This window comes from Vanessa cardui, chromosome 5 (assembly GCF_905220365.1).
Source record: "Vanessa cardui chromosome 5, ilVanCard2.1, whole genome shotgun sequence".
NCBI classification, from domain to species: domain Eukaryota; kingdom Metazoa; phylum Arthropoda; class Insecta; order Lepidoptera; family Nymphalidae; genus Vanessa; species Vanessa cardui.
This window is the reverse complement of record NC_061127.1, coordinates 868,403-894,401: the sequence shown is the minus strand read 5'-3', so window position 1 is coordinate 894,401 and position 25,999 is coordinate 868,403. Positions and strand designations below refer to the sequence as shown.

General features: G+C 32.9%; 1 protein-coding gene across 2 annotated transcripts; it reads left to right on the top strand.

Moving 5' to 3' along the window:
• The first annotated feature begins 1,263 nt into the window (after positions 1–1,263).
• LOC124529672 (BAG domain-containing protein Samui) lies at positions 1,264–25,160 on the top strand. 2 transcript variants are annotated; one of them, XM_047103517.1, is made up of 3 exons: positions 1,264–1,366; positions 22,624–22,768; positions 23,002–25,160. In XM_047103517.1, the coding sequence occupies exons 1-3, from the start codon at positions 1,355–1,357 to the stop codon at positions 24,858–24,860; spliced, it is 2,016 nt and encodes a 671-aa protein (XP_046959473.1). In that variant the 5' UTR covers positions 1,264–1,354; the 3' UTR covers positions 24,861–25,160. The 2 variants fall into 2 exon arrangements, with proteins under 2 accessions (XP_046959473.1, XP_046959472.1); XM_047103516.1 differs by lacking the exon at positions 1,264–1,366 and adding an exon at positions 14,905–15,111.
• Positions 25,161–25,999: the final 839 nt, after the last annotated feature.

The window sequence follows — 25,999 nt, the reverse complement described above, 5'->3', positions numbered from 1 at the left end:
TTAATGAAAAAATGTCTTTCGTAAATAATTATGGAGTAAAATCTAATTTTGACGTGCCATTTTTTTTTCTAATTACTTTGTGGATTCGTCGAATAAGGTTCGTTTGCGACGCCATTTTGAATTGCAAACGCAATAAGTTACTAATCTTTGTATAAATAAATAAACAAACAAGCGTCGTACTTGAATCACGTTAAAGCATCATATATCATGTTTCATACGAACGAGGTTAAGGAGTCCGGAGCCGCAATAACCTGAAGTAACGTTACATTAACTCTACCTTTACGACCAATAACGATTTCGCTTTCAAGATTGTTCTAATATTTATAATAACATGCGGTCATCCTGCAATGGCGCAATAGCAGTAACTCGTTACTCATTATTATGGTCGATACAATAACATATTTATCCGCTATAGTAGGGTTGACACGACGCTTAAAACTAGTTTGTTTTGTGTATGTCAGTTATCTATATAAATAATTTGATTCAGTAAAATCAATTCATACATTATTCTATAGAAATTAATATCACACAAAGTACACTGTATGTATACCGACATATTATTGTACTAATATAAATTTTAAACGTATTCAATTAAAATTTTACATACATTCGATTATCTTTTCCCAATGGTACATGTTAGAATATGTACAATTCAATTGTGCATGTTAGTAATAATAATTTATACATCGTTGGTCTTTGGTACAGCCCTAATGTAAATTACGCTGCGCTATTGCAGTATGGGTTAGTTAAGAACTACGGTGTCGACCAATCATTCTGATGGAGGCGCGCGTAGGCGCTAATGATTCACGACTGTGGGCCCAAGGATTCCTATTGCCTTTTACTGCACGTGTCGAGGAAGAAATGCGAGGTGCGCACGTGCCCCGTTGAGACCTCCTTAACAAAAAAATCTCATCAAATTTTAAACTATATCTGTTCCTTCTTTCAAATTGACTTGCGTTTTGTTTCTAAGTAAGTATTAGAGTTGAAATTAGTCTACGCCGATGCGACGCTACAATGTATTCATTGTGCATTGAGGATGATTGTGGTTGCAAACGTACAAGCGTCAAAAATACTCAAAAGTGTATCATAGACGCGAGAGTCGAGACATTCCGATATACGACTGCTCTTGATCTTCATCTCGTCAACAGTGACGCAGGAATATAATTTGTGTAGAGTTATTCCAAAAGTTCTATTTCGGGGTTACGTCTCACCCACCCACCTTGCATGCAAACGCAGAGTCGAACGTGTGAGCTCTGCTGGAGGCGACTTATCGTAAAAAAATTAAGATAATTCCAAAGAAAAACGACAATATTGTTACATACTCGTACGTACGTCCGATGACGAACGATTGAAAATGAAGCGAAACGTGAGTACAATGACAGTTTGTTAGTAATCGTACTTTATATTCGTTTTTCAGTGTGTAGTTGGTATCACCGCCTGCGGTGTTGCCAACAATTAATATTTATGCTCAATAAAGCACGGCATTAGATCCTCATAAGAAATGGTTTTATTACACGATGATAACTGTTGTCTTTCTGTGTCATCTTAATTATTGGCTATCGTTATTAGTATTATAGAACTGTTCCATATTTCGTATTAGAAGAGTTCCGTCTATGGAGAATTAGAAGTGATAATTGTTTATTACGCAATATAATTATGTGTTACAAAATTTTAAACGATCACTGGTATTTGGTTCTCAGACACAGGGCCTCCTACGTACGCCCCAGTTAGCTCGTTTATAGTTTAGTGATTAACCCTGAAGTATTTTGAGTTTAGAAAGGACTGTTTGTGGAATAATACTATATTGGCCATATTTATACTATTATATTCACTTTGAGTTTTGTGGTTTTTACAAGACTATCTAATGAACGAGTGTAAATCTGTGTGCTTTAAGTGTTTACAGGGTACGTATGTGTGTTTCTTCACAGTGCCCTAACTTATATGCCTGAATCTTTTAGTATTCTTATCTCATTATTTCATCATCCCGAGAGATAAAATCAATATGACACATGATTTTTGATTTCAAATTTTAGGTTTCATTTCATGAGTCAAAATAAACAGTTTGATAGTTTGTATATTGAGTTCTGGTTTCCTTCAGATCTTTCAGCGGATAGATGAAAATTTGTGTACGCGCTATTAATTGAAATAGTATTTCAATTCATTTATTGCAAAGACTTTTCGACTGTTGATTGTACTTTTCCACTTATTCCAATTATTTCAGCAGATTATTTTTAGATTTGACGTACCTACACACATTATATATGTATTATATTTGATAAGCTTATGTATTTAATCCTTTTTACATTACTAATATCAAGTTAAATTTTACGAAAATATTTTGTTTGATACTTGTAACGAAATGTGCCCGTAATTAGAACTGGCAAACTTTCCTAACGACTTGACGTAATTTTAAATGTGTGTTTGGTACTAATTAGAGTAATTTTATTTACATTGTTTTTTAAGGAGTGGGTATTTTTTTTATTTTACATTTTTTAACATATGACTATGTTGAAATGTTGTAGGTAGGTAATCTATACAATAATAAAATTAGTCTGTTTTTAATATCAAAAGAGTCCTTATTTATTCAATGCATATGTGTATGTACACACAACACATATACCAAAATATTTTTTTTACAATTTTTGTATGTCTGTTTGTTCCGGTTAATCTCTGGAACGGCTGGACCGATTTTAACGGGTTTTTTACTGGCAGATAACTGATATAATACGGAGTAACTTACCTACAATATATTTTTTTTTGTTAAATTCAAACGCATACAAGGTCGCGAGCACAGCTGTTCTTTTATAAACTCGTTTTACATACAAAAGAAAAATAAAAATTATCATCAGATTAAATATTATTGAAAAATCACGCACTACAAAGTTTGGACACCTATATCATTAGTGAAAAGGAAAAAACCTCAAGCACCAAGATTATACTTTTCGGAGGTTCACTTTAAACCTTATCAAAACTTGTAATTTTTCCTTTGCTAACTTTACTTTACAAAGGTATATCAAATTTCAAATCTCTCGAAACGCTTTAATCAAGAAAGCTCATAAAAGCAAATATTTGAATTGACTTTGTTGAATTAAATTTAAAGCTATCAACAGTGCGGAAAGTAAAATCTATCGTAAGAAACCGATAAGAAATTCAGTAGAAGTAAGCCTGTAAATTTTCTAATATTGGACTAAAATCTCCTAATCTTTAGAAAGGAAAATTGATGTTTAATCCACCACGCGGGTTCAAATGCGGTTTTGTGGATAAGCATGTGAAAGGTTTTTAACTGACTCATGCAGATATGCATTTTATTTCAGCGATGAACAAAAAAAAATCTATATATCGATGCCCCTTTATTCTAATTTATTGGATTGATTTATTTGATTGCATGTCGATATATTCATTGAATAAGGTATTGTATTGTATTGCCCGTTGTGTTCCGAGCCTCGATTAATTTGATATGCTCTCTGCGTATATTCCGATCAGGGCAACGACCGTTCATTAGCCATTGATAGCCGCCAAAACCAGACAGATGATCTATGGTAATGTAACATATTACATAATGATTAAGGTTAATTTTCATGGAATGTTTTATGTAGTTTTGTGTATTATGTGAATTTATGATTTAATCAATATAATATTAAATTGATAACCCATGCATGTGCATTTTATCAACCGACTTCCAAAAGGAGGAGGTTATCAATTCGTCTGTATTTTTTTTTTTTTTTTTTTTTTTTTTTTTTTTTTTTTTTTTTATGTTTGTTACCTCATAACTTTTCACTGGGTGGACCGATTTTGATAATTTTTTTTTTATTTGAAAGGTAGTGCTTCCCGTGGGGTCCCATTTTTTTTAATTTTTTTTCCGATGATGGTATCCATATTAAAACGACATAAGTCTTAAATTTGCATTATGTATATGCGCGACAAATCGGTGAATAACTGAAAATCACGTTACCCAATTTTGATAATTCTTTTTTTATTATAAAATATATACTTCGAGGGTAATTTGGTGAAAGTTTGGTAAGGTTCTGAGCACAGGATCCATGACAAAGTAACGGAACGGAAGGGAACGGAACAATTCTGAGGAGCACGTTAGCGATACTCAGTCGAATCTTTTATTTATAGGTTATTTGGATATTTGAGTCACCTTCCATAATGTGGTTATGTTTACGTAATTATCATAGTCGAATATTATAATCAACTAGCTACCCACCCCGGCTTCGCACGGGTGCAATACTGATACTAAATATACTACACAATTTGTGTATTTACGACATCACATCGCAAACTTCTAAAATTATCAGTGTTTCTTTACTATATTGTTCATGTATTATATACACAAACCTTCCCCTTGAATCACACTATCTTTAAAAAAAAACCGCATCAAAATCCGTTGCGTAGATTTAAAGATATAGGGACACAGAAAGCGACTTTGTTTTATACTCTTCCTCTTTGGATAGCTTACTGAGTGCACGTGTCTGTGACTGTGAATTGTGTTAAATTTTATATATTCATATACTAAACATTATAAATCCGATCAATAAATAGGAGCGCATGACCAAACAAGAGGTACACACTCATTACTGCGCCTAGTACTTTTGTGCACTACGCTTCGGAATTACAACTTATAAGGCCACGCCTACCACGCTACGAAGTATCTGCAAGCGCAACGAGATTCTATCGTTTGCTTGTACCGCTTCCGAAATCCTGTTGCCCTGGTACTTGGACCTCCTCTTGAGCGAAAAATACGAGGTATTATTTATATTTATTCATTAACTTGAAAAATGCCAATTGAACATTCTCCACCAAAAACACCTACTACTATGCTGCAGCATTCTCAATCCTCACCGGATATAACTGTAGACCAGAATGTAACAACAAGATCACAGAGATTAAAGCGTAAGCAGGGAGATGACTTGGAATATTTTATAAAAAAATTTGAAAATATGTTCTCCACTTGGACAGCCACACAAGACGCTAAGTATGAATCACTGCTGAGTACTATTAACATGATCAAAGATCAAAACTCACAAATTTCCACATCAATTGAATTCATGAGCCAAAAATATGATGAATTAAAAATTAAATATGACTCACTACTGCAAGAAAAATTAGAAGTCAAAGCACAAATAAGAAATTTGGAGGAAAAGGTTGAATTACTGGAAAGAAGAAGTCGCGCCACCTGTGTAGAAATCCGAAATATTCCAAATTCAAAAACAGAAAAAGCGCAGGAATTGCATGATATTGTGAAATCACTTGGAAATGTACTCAAGGTTGACATCGACCCTCAGGAAATTCGAAACATTCACAGGGGATATTCAAAGAATGAAACATCTAAACCCGTAATTGTGGAATTTTCAACGGTAAGCACGAAGGATAAAATATTGCGATCGATAAAACAACTCACGAAGGACAATAACGGTGTCAGACTGAACACCATGCACCTGGGCCTCGATGGACCTCAAACAACAATTTATGTATCAGACTTCCTTACACCGAGCATGAAAAGACTGCATTACATGGCTAGAGATTTCGCTGCGAAAAATAATTACAAGTTCTGCTGGGCCACTCCAGGTAGTATATTTTTACGCAAAAAAGAAAATGAACCCTCAATTCGTTTAAAAAACGAACTAGATCTCAAACGCTTGCAAACTACTTAAGCGACTCGCGGTCCTTAATGTTGTATCTTTTTATTTTAATTATTACTAATCTTATGAATATGTACACATTTCACACTCACACAAACATATCACAAACACAATGCTCATTCTACCTATTTAACACATTCACACAATACGGTCAATCGATTTTAAAAATGTATGCTATAGTAAGTAGATATACAGCTTTTATGTCTATGCTCATAATTAATTTGTTCAGTTATATTCGTACTCAACGCAAACGGGCTTACTGTGAGTATAATTTAAGATACACCATAAATTCCCTAAATTATCTTAAAATATTATTTTTTAAAGCACAATGGCAGATTTACATAATATAAATAATATTGATAGTTTTGAATTAACAGACTTAATATGTTGTGAACCAGAATATTGTAATACCTTAATTTCGAAACCTAATGCTTATCTTAAAATATTGCAACAAAACATCAGAAGCGTATATAAAAATTTTAATAGCCTAAATGTGTTACTATCGAGATTAAATCTCAACTGTGACATTATTATATTATCTGAATGCTGGCTTTCTAACGTCACAAACCTTCCAAATATCCCGGGTTACACGAGCTTTAGTACTTCAGTTAATTACAATCAAAATGATGGTGTCATTGTAATTTTAAACAATAATATTGTTTTCAAAGTTGAGGAGCCCATCATGTTAGAGGCAAATTGCCTAACGATAAGAATAAATGAAGATACGGTGATAATTGCTATATACAGACCCCCTAGTTTCCACCAGCTAGATAACTTCATCCAATCCCTACACAACTTGCTCAAGCAGCTTTCGTCTTATAAAAATATATTATTAATGGGAGACATTAATATTAATATTGCTGAATTAACCCAGGACACTTCAAATTATCTTGAAATCTTGTCATTTTTTGGTTTAATCCCGGCATATTACAAACCTACTCGAATGAACAGTTGCTTAGATCACACAATTGTTAAATCAAAACTACCCTCTTTTACATTTATTTTAAAAACAGCTATTACTGATCATGAACCAATTTTATTTTGTTTGAAGAAAAATACGAATAATATTAATAATAAAATAAAACACTCTCATTATTTAAATATTGAAACATTAAAAAATGATTGCAAAAACTTAGATTTAAGTGGTATATATGATATTAATAAAAATCCAGATCAGTGCATGAAGATATTTATAGATCTCTTACAAACTATTATTTTGAAAAATACTCTCACAAAAAAACTTCCACGAAGTAAAATCATAAAAAAACCCTGGATAACCATAGGTTTGCTGAAATGTATAAGAACGAGGGATAGAATGCACTACAAATTAAAGAAAGAAGTAAATAATGAGACTCTAAGAATAACATACAAACGTTATAGAAATTTCTGTAATCAAATTTTAAAAAAATGTAAACGGGACTACGAAAGAAACGAAATTAAAGCAGCTGGAAATAATAATAAAAAAATTTGGAATGTAATAAAAAATATTAATCACTTAAACAAAACGACAAACCCACCATTTGAACTACTAAATATAAATAAAACACCCCTTGAATCAGTAAACTCAATAAATTCTTTCTTTGCGAATATAGGTGCAGATCTGGCAACAAAAATAACCCTAAACCTTCCACCCGCATTAACCAACGTCCATAGTACATCAACCAAAAATAGTTCATTTGTTCTCTTAGATACTACTGAAGATGAAATACGGAGATATATCATCAACCTAAAAACAGACTGTAGTCCTGGCTGGGATGGCATCTCCTCTAAAGTACTCAAATGTTTAAATGAATTTATTGTGACCCCACTGACCTACATATTTAATAGATGTTTATCCGAAGGTGTATTCCCCATTTCTCTTAAAAAATCCATCGTTAAACCAATTTTCAAATCCGGAGACAGAAACATAGTATCAAACTATCGCCCTATTTCGATATTACCTTCCCTCTCTAAACTACTTGAAAAAATTATAAATAGTAGGCTTCTGAAATATTTGGAAGATAAAAAATTACTATCTGATTCACAATATGGCTTTAGGAAAGGAAAATCAACATCAGATGCAGTTCATTCCCTCACAAATTACATTGTAGATAAATTAGACAATAAAGAAAAATGCCTTACATTTTTTATAGATCTTCAAAAGGCCTTCGATACGGTGTCTTTTAATAAAATGGTTCAGAAGTTAGAAGCTTTAGGTATAAGAGGTAAACAGCTACAACTTTTTGAAAATTACTTGCAAGATCGCTCCCAGCAGGTTAAAATAGGTGATGTGATTAGCAATGAGAGTCCTATCACCTATGGGATTCCCCAAGGCAGCATTTTAGGCCCAACTCTATTTCTGTGCTATATAAATGAGCTTTGTAACCTTAATCTAAGCAAGTGTAAAATAATATCATACGCCGATGACACCACTCTTACATTTCATGGTAAAACATGGAATGAGGTATTTTTATTAGCACAAGAGGGTTTTAATACGGTTAATCACTGGATGGCTTTAAACACTCTCACGCTTAATCCACAAAAAACTCAATACATAACCTTTTTTATACGCAACACCTACCGTAATAAAATTCTACATGAATTAATAGCTCATTCCTGCAATCAAAAAAATCACATTACATGTAACTGTCCCATGATTAACAGAACCGATCAAACTAAATACTTAGGTGTTACAATCGATCAGAACCTCACCTTTAAAGGGCATTTAATGCAAATAAGTCAAAAAATTAGAAAACTCACTTATATCTTTAAAAATTTAAGAAATATCGCTGACTGGAGACTCGTCAAGACTGTTTATATATCATTATGCCAATCTTTAATAGCATATTGCATATCAGTTTGGGGCGGCTCGAATAAAACGCTCATAATTGAGGTGGAAAGAGCTCAAAGAATGTTGCTTAAAGTAGCTCTCTCTAAGCCTCGCTTATTCCCAACTGTAAATGTATATAAGGAGGCAAATGTTCTATCTGTCAGAAAACTTTACATACAAAATATGATTTTAAAAAAACACTCAATGATAAATACATCACAAATAGATACAGTTGACTCAAGAAGATCTTATGAGGTCTGTGAAACTCAAAGAGTTCAAACTTTTTGTGCCCAAAAATTTTATAATTTTAAAGTAGGAAGGCTGTATAATAAGATAAATAGAATACTTACAATCTCAAATTTAATTAAATTCTCATGTAAGAAAAAACTAACTGATTGGCTATTAACACTTGACTATGACGAGACAGAAAAAATAATAATGTAATGGCTATACATAATTACGATCCGACTAACTCACACACACACACGCACGCACACACACACACACACACACGCACACACACGCACGCACACACACACACGCACGCACACACACACACGCACGCACACACACACACACACATACACGGAAATTCGCAGATGCGCGCACACATACAACAAAGTCACGAACATAAATTACTTTTCATTTTATTTGTCTTTATTTCATAATTTACAATGTCTATATCATGTTTGGTCTTTTTCATATTACATGTAATTTTATATAACAAATTGTTGATATCCTAGAGGTGGAGCCAGGAGACCCTTAGCACAGGGCAACCTAGTTTGGGCTCCTGTCTCCCACACATTATTGTACTTATTATTAAGATACGTTTAAACTGTAATATATGTAATGTGGGAGAGAATAAATAAATTATTATTATTATTATTATTATACTATGTAGTGATGGAACTCCTATACGGCTCGCAGTTAGGGTGCGATATGGGGCAGAATTTCTTACTATCTTTAATCAAATTTTGTATATGTGATGTGATGTCATATGATGTACGAAATATAGTTGGTCTTTTTCAAAGTTTTTTTGCTGAGTTCGATTACAGCTCTTTCGAGGGATCCTTGTTGTTTACGCCGCGTGACGTATTAAATCGCATTTTCGAAAGTCTATTTTTGCTTTATTCGCAAGTTTCCTTTGAAATTGTCCTCGAAGTAGTTTCTGACTCATATAAACGTAACGCTTAATCTATCCATATTAAAAAAAAATAGTTAGTCAACATCAGCTTCACTTAAAATCAAAAAATAAATAAAACTTTTAACAAAAAGAAAAACCGACTTCAAACAAAACACTATTTTAAAACAAATGAATATGCACGAAAAAGTAATAAAAATAATTGCGTATTCAACATATTTTTTAGAGTCTTCCTAAGTTAAATGAAATGAAAAATATTAGACTACTTAAAAGTCGATTAACGATTATATCATGTAGTTATAATTATTGTTATATTTGGAGTCGGTGTCAGCCAATAATACCCTACAGTATATCTATCAAAAAACAATACGAGAATACTTTAACAAATATGTTTTTTACAAATTACCTTTTAGGGGCTCGTATCGCTTCTTTCTTTTGATTGTTGGGGCAAGGGCACCGTGGCTGACACCGGCTCCAAATATAACAATAATTATAACTACATGATATAATCGTTAATCGACTTTTAAGTAGTCTAATATTTTTCATTTCATTTAACTTAGGAAGACTCTAAAAAATATGTTGAATACGCAATTATTTTTATTACTTTTTCGTGCATATTCATTTGTTTTAAAATAGTGTTTTGTTTGAAGTCGGTTTTTCTTTTTGTTAAAAGTTTTATTTATGTATAAAGATAAGCGTAAATGTGTATAGCTTTGGTGTTAAATATTATTTATTTCCGTACCAATTAGTTACATTAAACAAAGCTATAGTTATAGGCATAATTATAATACATACTTATTTGACGATCTACAAAATAAAACGTTGCGACCGCTTTTGTTTTCTCGCTGTAACTTGTAACTTGGGGATGTTTGGGATCTTAAACATAACCGAATAATATTAGACCCAAAGAATCCATAGCGGTACTTCATGGTGAGAGGTCTCAGGATTGCTTACACACACTACCTTCAGCGCGATTCTGTGAGATATAACTTCGTGAAATGTTGACAGGCAACTTACGTTATAGCTCCATTTTGATACGTATCTGCGATACATTTAATAATGATTGCAGTTAAGGTCGCATATCACAATCAACACTATATTTAGTTTTGTGTCAACCTTTGAAACTCGATGAGGCAATTTATTATGCGTTTACTGGATGTTGAATTCATTTATCATCTCTATGCTTTAATGGCGGTAGGTGGTAGCATCAGTCAGACTCATCTGACTGCGCAATGATTTATATAGATTACTCTGTTCCGGTATTCATTTTTTTAAACCATAGCATAAATTCGTTTACGCCCCATTGAAAATAAGAAACATCTAAACTGCTACATATATAAAATCTCAAAGATTTTTAATAAATAATGTTGTAGTGAAAATTACTGAAATCGGTGCCAAATTGTACAACTAGCCTTATATAATCTGTGTTATATATTAAGAAAATGGGACATGACATAAATCTTATGGTTGGTGATGTAATGATCAATTTTATGGAACTTTTGAAAGACATCCAGGAAACTCTTAAAAAATCTTGATATTATTATCCCAGCTAACAGGATGGCAATATGTGTTGATAAGTTTTTTATTCGTTTAACGACATTATGGATAAGGACATTTTTTGTTTTACTTTTAGTTAAAAGTATATAAAGAGAATTTAATTATGTAAAAAGATATTGTTAAATAATCGTAGCTATTGATAAATTTTCACGATTAATATAAATGCTCTAAAATTATGTGTAATATATATAGGCGTAAATATTTTAATTTTATGACTGAAACATAATTTAAAGTGAGTGCTTTGGAAGATTTCCCAAATTGCCATTATTAGCAAGAATAAAGAGCTGGTCGGCCAAGTCACATTTACCGGACGTTCTGCCATAATTTACCTGTCGGGACGAATATGAACACAAATACGACATAATTGCGAGAGAATACCATCACAGTAACAATATACGGGTCACCTTTAGATGTAAAACTCACAGGTTCTATTTTGACCGATGGAACAAAATGGGCTCCTGACTCCATGCAACAACGATTGAAAGGGTATTTTTTATTAAGACACGTCAGTAATTCCTTGAAATAAGGTGTGTCCTATGATTAGGTTGAGGAAGTTACACCCGTGTCATATTTGGGTGTGTAAGCGATCCTCGGACGCCCCACCATGAAGTACCGCTAAGGATTCTTTGGGTTGTAATATTAATATTGTCTTATTCGGGCATAGGTCTATATATCCACAAGTTAAAGTAGGAGAACAAGAGCGGTCACAACGTTTTATTTTGTGGATCGTCAAACAAATGTCTTTGGTTTTGTCAGTTGATTATATGATATTTGTAACGTCGAGGTTTTTTCGAATTTACAAAAAATAAACAAATTCCTTTAATTCCGTTTATTTATTTTTTTGTAAACTGTTTTTTATATGTGGTTCTTATTTTAAGTATACGATTTTGAAGGCAACATAGCTCCTTATGCCCACTCTCTCGAAACCCGCTTTTGATGAGATGCGTAAGAATTATGCAGTGAAAAAAGATATTAGGATCATAAGTAGAACGCTCACCTGCTACTTTACTAAAAACAAATGATCATATTTTTTCCTAATTCTGAATAAGAAATATAATATTTCATACGCGACGTATCATATTCATACAAGTTATTTGATACTTGAAATCCTATAATCCTTTATGTATCATATCGTAAGTATAATTTGTCTTAAGGATTATAATTATAGCTCTGTAATTAGAACTCATTCAAGTGTTTGGTTACTTTCGACATTCATACACTGTTATGATTTATGACTGGAAGCGACTTGTAAAGTATGTTGCCAAATTTTGTAATGTTGTACCAATGTGGTCATTCCGATTACTTGCTTTATTTCATTAGTGTTATCTGTGACATACTATATGCGTGTCCTAAATCCGTATTGACTAAGTTGTGATTTAATACAGAGTTATTTCTAGTAAACCTGTAAATGACAAACTTTCGTCAAACGATCTTAAGAGTCGATCGATAAGTACAACATTAACATCTAGATTTAAATACAGAAGAATTACGAACACACGTACACCAAAATATTGTATGTAATTCACAAAGATAGAATATTCCGTATATATCACACATTTCTTTTAAATGGTCTGCGTTATGATCTTTTCGCTCGATTGTTAATATTCAAGAAATGTTAATATAGTTGTGCTCCGTCAATATACCTAAACATGGGAGTTGTAGGCATTACAACCTCCCCATCCTCGTGTCTATAATTTGACTGGCTTACTCGCCTCTATAATTTTGTGTATTTTGTGTAATATATAATTATTTTAAACGGATATACAGCAATTGCAAGCGCAGTTACACATTGGAAATGTCATGTTATTAAATTGTGTTCAATGTAGAGTTACTACCAGGTGAGAATGTGTTTTCGGCTATTAGTAATTAAAAAATTAAATTGTATTATATATACAACTCTATATGACAATCAACGAATGGAATTAGGTAATATAAAAGTAATGGATTTTCTTATGCGGCATCAATACCTTATACTAGGACGGTTGTAGTTATTTATAAAGATTACCTAACCTAATATTACCCATAACTTTATATTGCAGTACATAGGAATTATTTTATAAAAAAAGTATTCTCTTTTTATTTCAATTTTCTTAACAAAGTCGAACTATTTTGTTTACAAAGACAGAATATAATAAACTGTCAGCAAGTTTAAGCTGATATATCAACTAAACTAGTATCAAAAAGTAAGAAACGCAAAAGCGATTTTAAAGTAGCTTTGATATTTTAATGAAAATAAGAATGTATGTTTTTGTTAATTTGTATTTCAGCGCATCAAGTGATTTTAGATGTATCATTAGTTCAAGTATAGTTTTTAAAAGAGCGTACCTACTTTATATTTATACGATTCAGTGTTGTAGCGTCTCTTCCGCATGTTTAAGAAAATGTTATTATTTTTAGACCGTCTGCACTATCAATCGACTACAAATGAAATGGATGCGTCGTATTAAATAATTCTTCTTTCATTCTTAGTGCATATTTAAATACACATACATGAAATTGACGCATGTCACGTCAATAGTTTACTGAGAGTGTAATATTAAAATAGCCCTTTTTAAATGAATGCATATGTGTGTAAAAAATGACATTTTTTACAATTTTTCTGTGTGTCTGTTTGTTCCGGATAATCTCTGGAACGGCTGGACCGATTTTGACGGGACTTTCACTGGCAGATAACTGATATAGTAAAGTGTCACTTAGGCTACAATATTTTTTTGTTAAATTTAAACACGTAAAAAGTCACGGGCTCAGCTGCTTATATACTAAAAATCTGGTTTCTGAGGTTTTGGTATAATTTCAACGTAATTTTTTCATTTAGGCATTACAAAATTCTCTCTCCAAAACACTTACATAAAATATGGATAATAAAATTATTATACATGTTGTATAAAATTATTTGTATTTAACTCTATATATAATAATTATCTTACTATTTTTGTCCATTGTTGTCGATACACAAAATATTACTCACATCGTTCTACGAAATCAATTTCCCTTTATGACTTATTTAGAAAGAGTCCAATTAATTTGTAGTAGTCGTAGAGCAGATATAGTCGTGCCAAGCGAGAACAAAATTTTCAGCCAATGTCATACAGTATTATGGAAGTCTTTTATTGAACGTGAGTAAAAACAGATACTTGTAAATATATTTACGTACTTCGATAAAATATGTTAAATTATTTATGATTCGTTCCCATAAGCACTCGAGGGCCATCGAATTTTTTTTGTCGAGAATGAAATTTTCGAAGTAAGTAAATATACACGTTCTCTCATTGTGTTTCATGTTGTCACTTTAAATGAATTATTGCGAAAATGATTCACACATGTTTACGAAAATAAAATTGTCTTCGTTTTCGTTTTCAAAATAATGATTGATTAATACTTTGTGTAACTTTTGTAACACAAATTAAACGCTTCCGTAAAATTTCAGCGTTTCACTTTGTCCGTCATTTTTTGTTTGATTTATTTAATATTTCTAAAATATCAATGTTCGTACTGTTTAATTTAACTACTCGAAAGTTCTTAACCCAATATGTAAAGGCATACATTCCTTTCAGGAATAAAACAAAGACCTTGGTATTGCTTTTGAATACATTACTCCTTCTCCATCGTAAATGTCTTCTTCCTTTAAATTTTACCTGTATCAACGCGGCAATGTAAGGTTACAAATCAATAAACTCATACGAAAGAATCAATGGGCCGCAGCCACGCTTCTCTCGAACAGTCCAGACTTTTCGAGAAATCCATGCGTTTGTATAAATACAACCGCTCACGCTACGCCAGCTCAGTTCATATTGAAACAGTGAGACGAGCATTTCGCGCGTTGTGCCTTATATATTTTACGATAACTTTTCGTATCGAAGTGTTGTGTATTTCTGTGATACATTCCAGTGTTTTGAGATATGGAATCGCCTGTTGTTTTGGATAAGCCTCCAGAATATTACGGAACCGCTACAAATGAGGTAGGCTTTTTATTAAACATGTTTTTCGATAAATATTTCAAATTTATATTTTTTTGTAATTAAAATAACTGAAAATTAATTAAAAATAATATAACGTAATTACGGAAAGGTTAAGTAGAAGTTAATTGATCGTTTTATAAAGTTACCTTAGGTCTTATCTTATACATTTACAAAGTAACCCTTATGATTAAGATGTTTTCATTTTGTAACATATGCATCTCTGGTGCATTTAATTGCTCGATAATTTCTAAAATTCAACTGATTTTTAGTGTTACAAAATAATAATGTTTATAACTAAGTTATAGTATCAAAGTCCAAGTTGAGTTTAACACGCCTTGTACTTATCGTAAATCGTATCTTAAGGCATACAATTTTCCCATGGATGTTTGTCACGTGGGAATTTTATTATTCGAAATCTTTGTTTTAACTCAAAATAAAACAAAATCCATGTAAACAGTCACGTCGCGCGCCGGTCATGAGTCAACGGCGCGCGCGCAGCTGTTATAGAAATTCCATTTATAGATGTGGGTTCTTTAATAAATACTGTTTTCTACTGAAGTGGCCTTTGGGGACGAGGTCATTACGACGAAATAGCTGGTACATCATCGTTTTTGGAAAAACAGATATATTTAGCGCTAAATATTTTAGAATAATTACTCTAAGCAAATTATACTCTACTTATTAAAGATATGAATATAATGTTATTAATAAATACCAAGTCCAAAAACTTGTAATCAATGATTCAATGTAAAAAAAATTCATGATACATAGTTAAAAAACTAATGTTTACTTTGTTGAAAATTGCGTATTAATGAAATCTTTTTCTTTATTGAAAGTTTTTTTTAATAATCTTATAGGAATGCACTCGTCCGAATATGTATCGATGATAAATTCATAACTTATTATAAAATCAGCTGTTAAGATATAATTATTTAGTAGATAGTGATATCATAATTTTTTTTAGTTAGTAATTTCGTTCAATAACATTCTTAAAAATAATAATAATAATAATTTATTTGGTCCTCATACGAAATTAATTTTGTTTTGTAATATTAATATATTACATTGTATCATCATCATCATCGCCGAAAGAGTTAAATGTTCCAGCTAAATCGATGCGTTGGAACTGGTTAAAGAGTCAGGTACAAGATTTGATACATACCAAACAGGTCTTAGTAAGTTCGGAAAATTATACTTTAAAGCTAAAAATGATGTAAAAACAAAACGCACGAACGATAAATGATCGTGAACATAATCGGCTTTACCTATATGTATGTATCTAAGTAAAGCTTAAATTGTGATGCTGCCTTGTAATAAAAACATGTACACACCAAAGCAAATAAAAAGCAAGGATTAGATACACGAAACACACGGACATATTTGTGAAAACACAAATATAACAAGTAAAAACAAAATGGGATGATTTCCCATGGTGTGTTGATTATTCCGAATCAATAATGCCAGAAACTTGACGTTAGTAAGTCAGTATGTATCTCTTTTCTGGGGAGATAAGTAGGTATTTAACTTTATCAAATCTCTATAACAGCCGTCTTACTTAAACGTTCACTTATATGCTCTTCTGTTGCAGATAATTCCGCGTCTGCGTAATTTAACATTTTAAGTGCTGCTCCAAATACAGTATTGATAGGAAGGCGCCCCGTTTCTGTATGCAGTTTCGGTTTGATTACATCGTAAATGCAACTGTTTTGTGTTATTCAGGGGTTCATGACCAATTGAAATATTGCAGAGTTCCGCTTTAGTTAAACATACGTAGCGTTCTGAGTGGAAACTAAAATTGATTGGTTAGGAATGATTGGAAATAATTAAACCATCGCCGCATTTTTTTATCTTGTGTTTTCGGCCGATATTTATTATAATTAATCAAATGAGTATATTCATTTCCTTATCGTCCTTATGTCACCTTAAAAAATGACAAAATTTGATACCCAAAATCTGAGTGCCACTTTTTTCTACTTGACAATCATGAATTATAATTTATAGAAATGGATTGTTCTTAACCACCGTCTACAACCAGATTTTTTTGAATCTATTCGTCTACCTCATTAATTTTTATTAAACTAGTTTTCAATACTAATAAATGTCATATAGATAAGGATATTCTGGACATAACGCTTAAGTGCTTTGTAAACAAAAAAAATGTAATATTTATATTGCGTGTAGCACCGGACAAGTTCATGGATCCGTCCGCGGAGACCGGCTTCGCGAAATCCTCGTTTCAAGTAAACATAATTCTAAGTTTAGCCGATGATGTCAGTGCTGTTTGGCTTAGAAGGTAAAATATCGACTACAAACGGTCCGGCGTCTGTAATGCGTCACATCGCCTACGTGTACGATGCAAATACGGTATGACAACGAGAAATCATTCGAGATTAATACATTATTAGTATACCTGTAATCACCGGACGTGTCCCTTGTACCATATAAAGCACGGCCTGTCGTTTTCTTATTAACCTCATTATCGTGACAGAGACGAAGACGAATGATAATTGGTATTTCCTTTTTGTTATTAATTCGATTATTTTTTATGTGATCACAATTTGTAATATAGTTATCACTTGCAGTGTTTTCTGAATCTTTTCCGCATTTCTTTTTATAAATTAAAAGCTTTAACGGTTATTGTACTGCTCGATAATCAACGGCATATGAATGTATATTGGATGTTCTCAAAGGAAATTCTCTCTCTGAACTTATGAATTCACTTCGAAGTCATCGTGCTTAGTCACTTATTTTTTAGTCTTATTGTATTAGCCGTCTTCATGTAACAAAGTCGATTTTAAATTGAAGCGAAGATGTGTGCAGGTCAATGACATATTACGTTCGCATTCAATATTTAAATGTCGAAATTATCAATTTTAACACATGTCCAATTTTTTATGCTTTTCAAACAAATGTCACCTGATGTTCATAATAACTTGGCAATCAGCAGTTTCATCGTAAGATAATGTGTTTTTTTCCTTCACTATGTACAATCGATGTTTTATCTGTCATATATACGACAGTGGAAAGAATAGAAGGGATTGTTCTGTATTTTTAAATACATTTATTAGACACATTTCCTAAAAAAGTAAAAACACTAACCGTTGTTGTGTTGTGGTTTAAAAACAATAAAAAGAAAACGTATGCTAATATTATACATGTCTTGTATAAAATGATGTACAAAACAATATACATTACTTTATTATTTAGGAAGTATCATCGGGATTTACTACCTTACCTTAGGAAGGATGTCGGAAGCTTAACCGCTCTGTACCGCTGCCTATAATCGTACGTATTTATTCAGATCTCTCGTCTCTGACGCAGTTCTCATCTCCTACACGCGCTGATGTCATCCGCAATAAAAGAATTAAATAACAGCTGCATAAAATTAAATGTTTACTTTAAGGACCCGTCTGTTAGGTAACCTTTGTGAAAGTTTCGGCGTGGGTTTGGTCGGTGTGTTGCGTTTTTATTTATTCATAACCGAATAATGATTTAGATTCTATTTATATCAGTTCTTACATTTTTACAGTCTTATAATATATTTAAATTAACAGGAATATTGAATGGGCACATACTGTAGCTACTTGGTATTGCATTTTTTCAAATAATAAGAGAAACAAATGTCCAATACGCATCTAATAAGAAGCTATGCTGCACTTACTTACAAAATAGTTATAGAAAAATCAAAGAGATCCATGATCATGCAAAATGTACATTCCATACGAATAACAAAGGAATTGTCAATTTTCCCTTAGTTTGTAAAGTCGGTCAATAATAGTAAATATTGCAGTTTGTTCGTTACGCTAAATATCAATGTTTAGCATGTGGGTGTAATATTATCGTGCTAGAAATGCAACGATACTCATAATATGCCATAAATTATATTCATTGTTTAGGTGTATACATATTATGAAATGTTATATTTAACACATCGGCTCGTATTAAGTAAAGTCACAAATGTCCCGCTTTCTTCTCTTTCAATGGTTGTTTGAGTTTATCAAACAACGCAATGCTAGTTGTTTTATTCATGTGGTAGAATGTAACCGGACAATATAGGTTTTCTCGCGATATTTTCCTACACTGAACACAAGATGAATGTAAACACAAATCGTACGTGTTTACGTGTACGTGTTTGTTATAACTACGAAAAAACTCGGTAGTGCTTGCTTGGGATTGAATGAGAGAATGATGAAAGACAGCAGTCTTAGAGCTGATTTTATTCGCACGAGAAAAAAAATTTCTACACAAATGTGATCTACAATTATTTTACATTTATAAATGTAAATGCATTTAACATTCAATAGATTTACGGCAGTAAAACCTGACAATCTCCTGTTGCTGTCAAGTTTATTGACTAGTATAGAACATAAAGTTACCTACTTAATTGACGTTGGAAAAAGGCAAAGTGATATTTTCCTTAGATCTGTGTAAATTTAATTAAATAGTTAATTGCATTGAATGCATTGATTATTGTCGAGTTTTTTAACAAACAGCGAATGTTAATAATTTTAGTTGCTCACTATAAATATAGGTTCTCTTCATTCGTTCGTTTATTTTTCACGATTGATTAATCCCAACAACGTATATGACCATATTTAAAATTGTTTTCCAAAAACAATGACACATAACGGGTCTGTATGATTAAATGAAGATTTCCTTAAAATATCAAGCCTCTTTTATCGAAAAATTTAAATCGTAAGCATTAATATTTTATGACAATTTTATCAATGCCAAATTAAATATCGATACGCCCACATTTTCGTCATGAACAATACCTTCTAAAAAGTAAAAGGAAATATTGTATCGCACAAGAACGACAATGTTATATTAATATTAATATGTCCTCCCGTAAATTATGCTGTCCTTATTAGGATACCAATTTATTGCTTTTGTTTTCTTGTTCAGTTAGTGAACCTGTACGATTCAGTGGATAGAACATATGGATCTCGAGGGTCGAAAGGTTTTTTGTCTTGGTAGTTGGTATAAATTTTTTGATAAATTTATATTTACATTTGAAGATTCTGTAAGAATATTTATGAGTGGTGGATGAAATTCTGACACGTATATTTTTTTTATTAATCACATTTTATTCCCATTGTAAATGATTATTTATATGGCAAGATGATGAAATGAATTACGTCGGAGTGGGTTACTATCCATTCGGTAACTATACACGCATTAAATTTAATTTGATTTGACGAGAAAGTGAGAGTGTCATTATAAGCTCAAAGGACAATATGAAGTCCAAGAATTTAACGTTAATAGTGTATTCAATGTTTATATTTATAACGTCATTATAAAGTGTAGAGATTTCATACAGTCAGGCAATGATGTTGTAGTAAACAGATATGTTATTAACACGCAAAAAGTGAAGACTAGAAAACGTCCTAATTGGGACGTTTGCCTTTAGTCGTTTTACGTAGTATTACGTTTAACCTAATTAAAACATCTAGTTATCCCTTTTACTTATTGTTTTTATCAAGCTATCCTTTTTACTTGTAACGAAATGTAAAATAAACGGTCCCCGGCGCGGCACACATTTTTATGTTGTTTAGTATGGATATAACATATCTGTTTATTAGAATATCACTGCAGTCAGGTGATCCGATCGCCTGTCTATCGTAAAAATAACACGTAGATTTGTGTTTGTTTACTATGGTTCCATCAATATTTGTCACTTAGTTTAGTTTACCATGTCGTCATGCGTGGCAACGAGAAAAGCAAATCCATGCACGTGACTTCATTTAGTCCTTAATGTGTGACTTATACTTTTTATAACATTCAGACTTCAAACTAACTTTGCAAGTGGTTTCGCTTGTACCAATAACAACTTAACATAACTACTGTTAAAATAAATAATTTATTCAGACTCATCGATTAAACAGACGGGACATAATGATTACTTAACTATAAACGCGTAGTTTAAACATATTTTTTCATGTACCAAGTAAAGAATAATGTAATTTACAAGATTTTTAAGATAAATTAATAAATATTTTTATATCATAAGGTATTTTAAAATTGCTATCGTAATTACAATTAAACGTCTCATTAAACTTGATAATCGTAGTTTCACGGAACTGAGTCAGAACAATGGCGCCTCTCAAGAATCGGTATTTATACTATCAGTAACAATACCTTCTGTAATTGAGTACATATTTATTTAGGTATTGATGTCGCTGTAAAATATTGTCTTTACTGTACAAGGTATATTAGTCATTTGTAAGCATTCCAACTTTAGAGGGTGGAAATAAGAATCAGATCACGTAATTGAAGCGAAACCAGTCTACGTATTCCAATAATATATTCGTTTTAGGCTACGTTATATCCAACTATCTTAAAAATTGAACAGTGGCCAATGATAGTGACTGACTATTTGCACCCTATTCGGTGATAAATAGACGTCTAAAATATACCATTCGCTGCGATGCCATACGGTGCTTGTCGTTGCATTATTTATATATTTGCTATAAAACACTCATTCAGATGCTACATCAAACATTCCACAGGCCCATTTCGTTTCCCAATATGTGCATTTAAAATATAACTTTTTGGCGCAGAATGAGAAAGTTAAGCAAATCCATAAATATTATATTACGTAAAGATGAAAGTCATTTATTTATCATTCGAAATTGTGAAGATCCGTCGTGGAATGTTTAAGAATATCCGCGTAAATGAACGAGGTGCGGAACTGAATATATAATGTTTTAATTATAAATTGATAAAACAAGGATCATTTCCATATGTATTTCCTATCGTATCCGTCATCTCCATGTATATTTTTAATAACGCAGTAAACGCAAACAGCCGTTTAACCGAAGGTCCCTTCAGTTCATTGAATTTCGCATTGATCAGTGTTTATCGACGATTGCGAATATAAATTAAATCGTTGAACCTATAATTATTGCTTTTATCCATCGTCGCTGTCAGCAATAAAATTATTGGAAATGATATTTGATTATACCTCGCGTATTAACCGATTGCTTTGCGAATTGAATATGAATTTCGTCGAGATAAACTTGCGACAGTATTAAACTGATAGTCGGCGTAATACAGAAGTCTAGACTGGGAAGGTCGTTACTCGACCTCTTCCACCAAATATGGACGATTCTTCGTCACGCAAATGACACTACTCACTGTATGACATTGTTTCCATTCAATTTGTTATCGTTTATATTCATTCGATATTATTTTCCTAAATACAAAGTCCAAGGTAAATGTTTCGTATGATTGCTTTTTTTAATTGAAATCTTAATATTTATTTAAATTAAATCATTGTGAAAGTCTACCGCGATAAATCTGTTAACATGTATTAATTCTTCCTCATTTTTAATTTTTTTTCCCGAAACCTATAGTTTCGACGAATGCAGTAAATAATCCATGCATATTATCAATTGAATGAAGTGGAGCCATAAAGATAGTCTCAAGGTTCACTATGTTTTATAATGTGATTAGCACACTTCATACTGATATGATTTAATTAAATTAATAGAATGATATGTTTGTTATCAGCGCGGTTTTCCATTTGATGAGGAGGAGGGATCAGGCGCGTGGAGCGAGCTCGCGGCGCGCCATCCCGACATAGCGGCGCGACTGAGGCAGCGCCCCGCCACCTGGGCCAGGAAACGACGCCCTTCCAGTCAGGACGGAATCGACGGTTCGTGCATTATAATTGATTATCCACTTTGAAAATAATGCTTCATACAAATAGATGAACGCCAGTTAGTTCTCGTAAAAATTTTGTACGTTTGGGGGTAAAATGCATTTTAGGGAGTAAACTTTGAATATTAGTATTGTAATTTCAAAAGAATCGAGACGCTTATATATTTGATAATTTCTTAGGTAGGTAATTTATTAGTAGGTATATAATAAAACGTTTATTCGTTACAGATACCGCAGATAGTTTCGGAGGTTTCGACAGATTCCCATTCGACGATATACCACCTGAGTTTAGAGAACACTTCCCTTCACATTGGAATCGAAGATTCGGCCCCAGAGAGGAGCAATATCAGCAGCCATCCTCGCCACAACCACACTCACCCCAGCACCAGACCGCAGCTACACAGACTGAGCAGGACGCGGAACAGTTACAAGACGAGCAGACACCGCTACCACAATACGGTTTGAGAAACACAGTCGACTTAGGACAGAAAAGCCCAGCAGATCCCAGTGTGGTTGATGCTGACGAGAGATCGCACAGGTCAATGTCAGCACCTCCTGATCATCGTACAGTAAATCCAAATAGTAACAAAATGAGTGGACAAAACCATCAAGAACAACAGCAACCACACCAACCCGAGCAATCTTCTAATGTAAGACACATACCAATCTTCGTCGAAGGAAGGGACGAACCAGTGATAAATAAGTCCGTCGATCACGGCACTCATTTCGCAGAAGCGAAGCCCACTTATGTACCGCCGCCGCAGCCACATATCGATAGGGACCAATACTTCGCGGATGATGGTCCAGTAGGATTTCCCTTTGCTAAAAGCTTCGATAGACCCTTCTTTAGACAAGGACCACAACCGTTCACAAAACAGAAGATGTACCCACAAGCCGCGTTTAATAGAGGTGCATCGCCACAGAGATCACAGTCTCCTAAGCCGCAGACATATCAGGAACAAACTGCGCCGAGAGCAGAAACTCCGTCCAGACCACAGCAAAAGCAAGCTCCGCCACAACAAAAGCAGCCTTCTCCGCAACAGAGACAAGCTCCTCCGCCACAACAGACTCCTCAGCATCCACCGCATAATCAAGTTCCCCCACAAGCGCCTCAGACTCCGCCACAGCCACAGGCACCGTCGGCTAACGACCCCATTACACTGATTCTTAGTATTCAAACCGATGTCCTCAATCTAATGACGGATGTCGAAAACTTCAAAGGTACCAAAAACGATAAACAATATTTATATTTAGATGAGATGTTGACTAGGAATCTCATTAAATTAGACAATATTGAAACTGACGGTAAAGAAAACATAAGGCAGGCCAGAAAGGAAGCTATAAAGTGCATTCAAAAATGTATAGCCGTGCTGGAAGCTAAAGCTGACAGCAACAAAGCTCTCGCCTCAGCTCAGCCTCAGGATGTAGATATGCAAAATAAAGATGGTGAAAATGCTGCAGATACACAAGAAAATGTCCAAAACGGTGATGTAGAAATGAAAGAAACTACCAAAGAAAACGAGTCTCTGCCAGCACAAGGAGCGCAAGACACCACTCCCGGATCGGAAGTACAAACAGAACAAAACATTCAAGAACAAAAACCCGAAGAACCAAAAAGTGAAGTCACGCAAGTAACGGACAAGGCAGATAAAGACTTAGTGGAACCAGTTATAGCCGACACACGACCAGATGATACCAAAGCCCCCGATGCAACTTTAAAACCTACCACTGAAACCCAAAAGGCCCCAGAAAGCGCTGAAAAAAAGCAAAGCCCCAAGAAAACCATTAAGAAACGAGACAAGAGCAAAGATAAGAAAGATGTTGCTAAAGAAAACAAAAAGGAAGAGGCGGCAACCGAAAACAAAGAAAGTAAGGATAGTGAAAAGGATGTCAAAAAAGAAGTTACAGATAAAAACGAAGTAAGTGAAGCTGTAAAAAGTAGTGAAGGAACAGTTGATAAGGAAGATAAGAGTTTAGATAATAAAGACGCAAAGGAGGAAGTGATGCAAGTTGATGCTAACGCTAAGGGAGATTCGAATAAAGCTGATTCGCAGGAAATGGAAGTCGACGGTGCTGCTAGTCAATAAATTTAGTTTGGATTAGTGAATTGTTTTAGACACACGGTTAGATACCGCCGCACGTGGCCTACGACCTGCCTTTCCCTTCTTCATGTTAATTCTTTGTGCTATTTAACACTGGTGTTGCCACATATATTGTTTATGTTTGTACATTTTAAGTTTTTAATATTGCAACTTGGCATTAGAGATGCTGTATGTACTATAGGATTTGGAATGGTCTCCTCTAATTTAAAATCCTAATATTTAAATTAATTTATTGTTTATCATTACTTGATAACACAATTTTCTCAATAAACTTATGAATCCACATTTTTTGTTTTGTTTTGTACCTACAAACTTTAATAATTTAAACTATCGAAATAAGGTAATTATTGTTTCAAATTTAAATTTATGTGCACATAAAAAAAATTGTTGGATATATGTCAAAACATTTTTGCAGAGATTATAATAAAATTTTAATATATCATTAAATAAAAAATATATTTATAATGTTCATATTTATTTATTATAATTTAAATACATTTATGGAATAAGCATATGATCACAGTATAATATTATTACTTTATAGCTTATACAGATGTAAAAAATCTAAAGCTGAGTATAGACTAGAGCGCTTCCTGCGAACGCTCAACGCGTTAGACCTTATTTCTCGGCAAGTGAGCGTTTACTAAAAGTATGTACATTTCAACTCTTTAGGTTGAACATTTAGGTTCTAACGAAACGTAGAGGGTTGCTTAAAGTTCGTGTATGTTAATACACAAGAACAGTTGTTCTGTTACAAGTAGATGATCTAGTCTATACACACCTTAAAAGAAAATTACAATTTTACCAATACAGTTATAAACAAAACCTAATGCTGAAATAAATTTAATAAATTTAAAAAATATTCTTTAGTAAATTTTCCTAAAATACATAACTAAAATATACAAAAACTTAAAAAAGGTAAAATATTAATTTTAAAAGTCCCGCTTTTGGTTTACAGAGTCGTGTTCATTTAAAAAGGTTTGGAGCATATAGGTTTTATCACGATGTCTTGCCTTTTATATCATGTCTCGTATTTCTATATATTGCACCTGAATGTATTGCATCAGAAATACTCAAACTACAAACCATATTCAAAGTCGTGAATATCGACCACAATTGCCAAT

Excerpts from the sequence above, each read along its gene's own strand:
- LOC124529672 (XM_047103516.1), top strand. The coding sequence starts at position 15,052 with ATGGAATCGCCTGTTGTTTTGGATAAGCCTCCAGAATATTACGGAACC. Across the intron at positions 15,112-22,623 it reads ACGGAACCGCTACAAATGAG|CGCGGTTTTCCATTTGATGA; the intron begins GTAGGCTTTTTA and ends GTTTGTTATCAG. Across the intron at positions 22,769-23,001 it reads CAGTCAGGACGGAATCGACG|ATACCGCAGATAGTTTCGGA; the intron begins GTTCGTGCATTA and ends TATTCGTTACAG.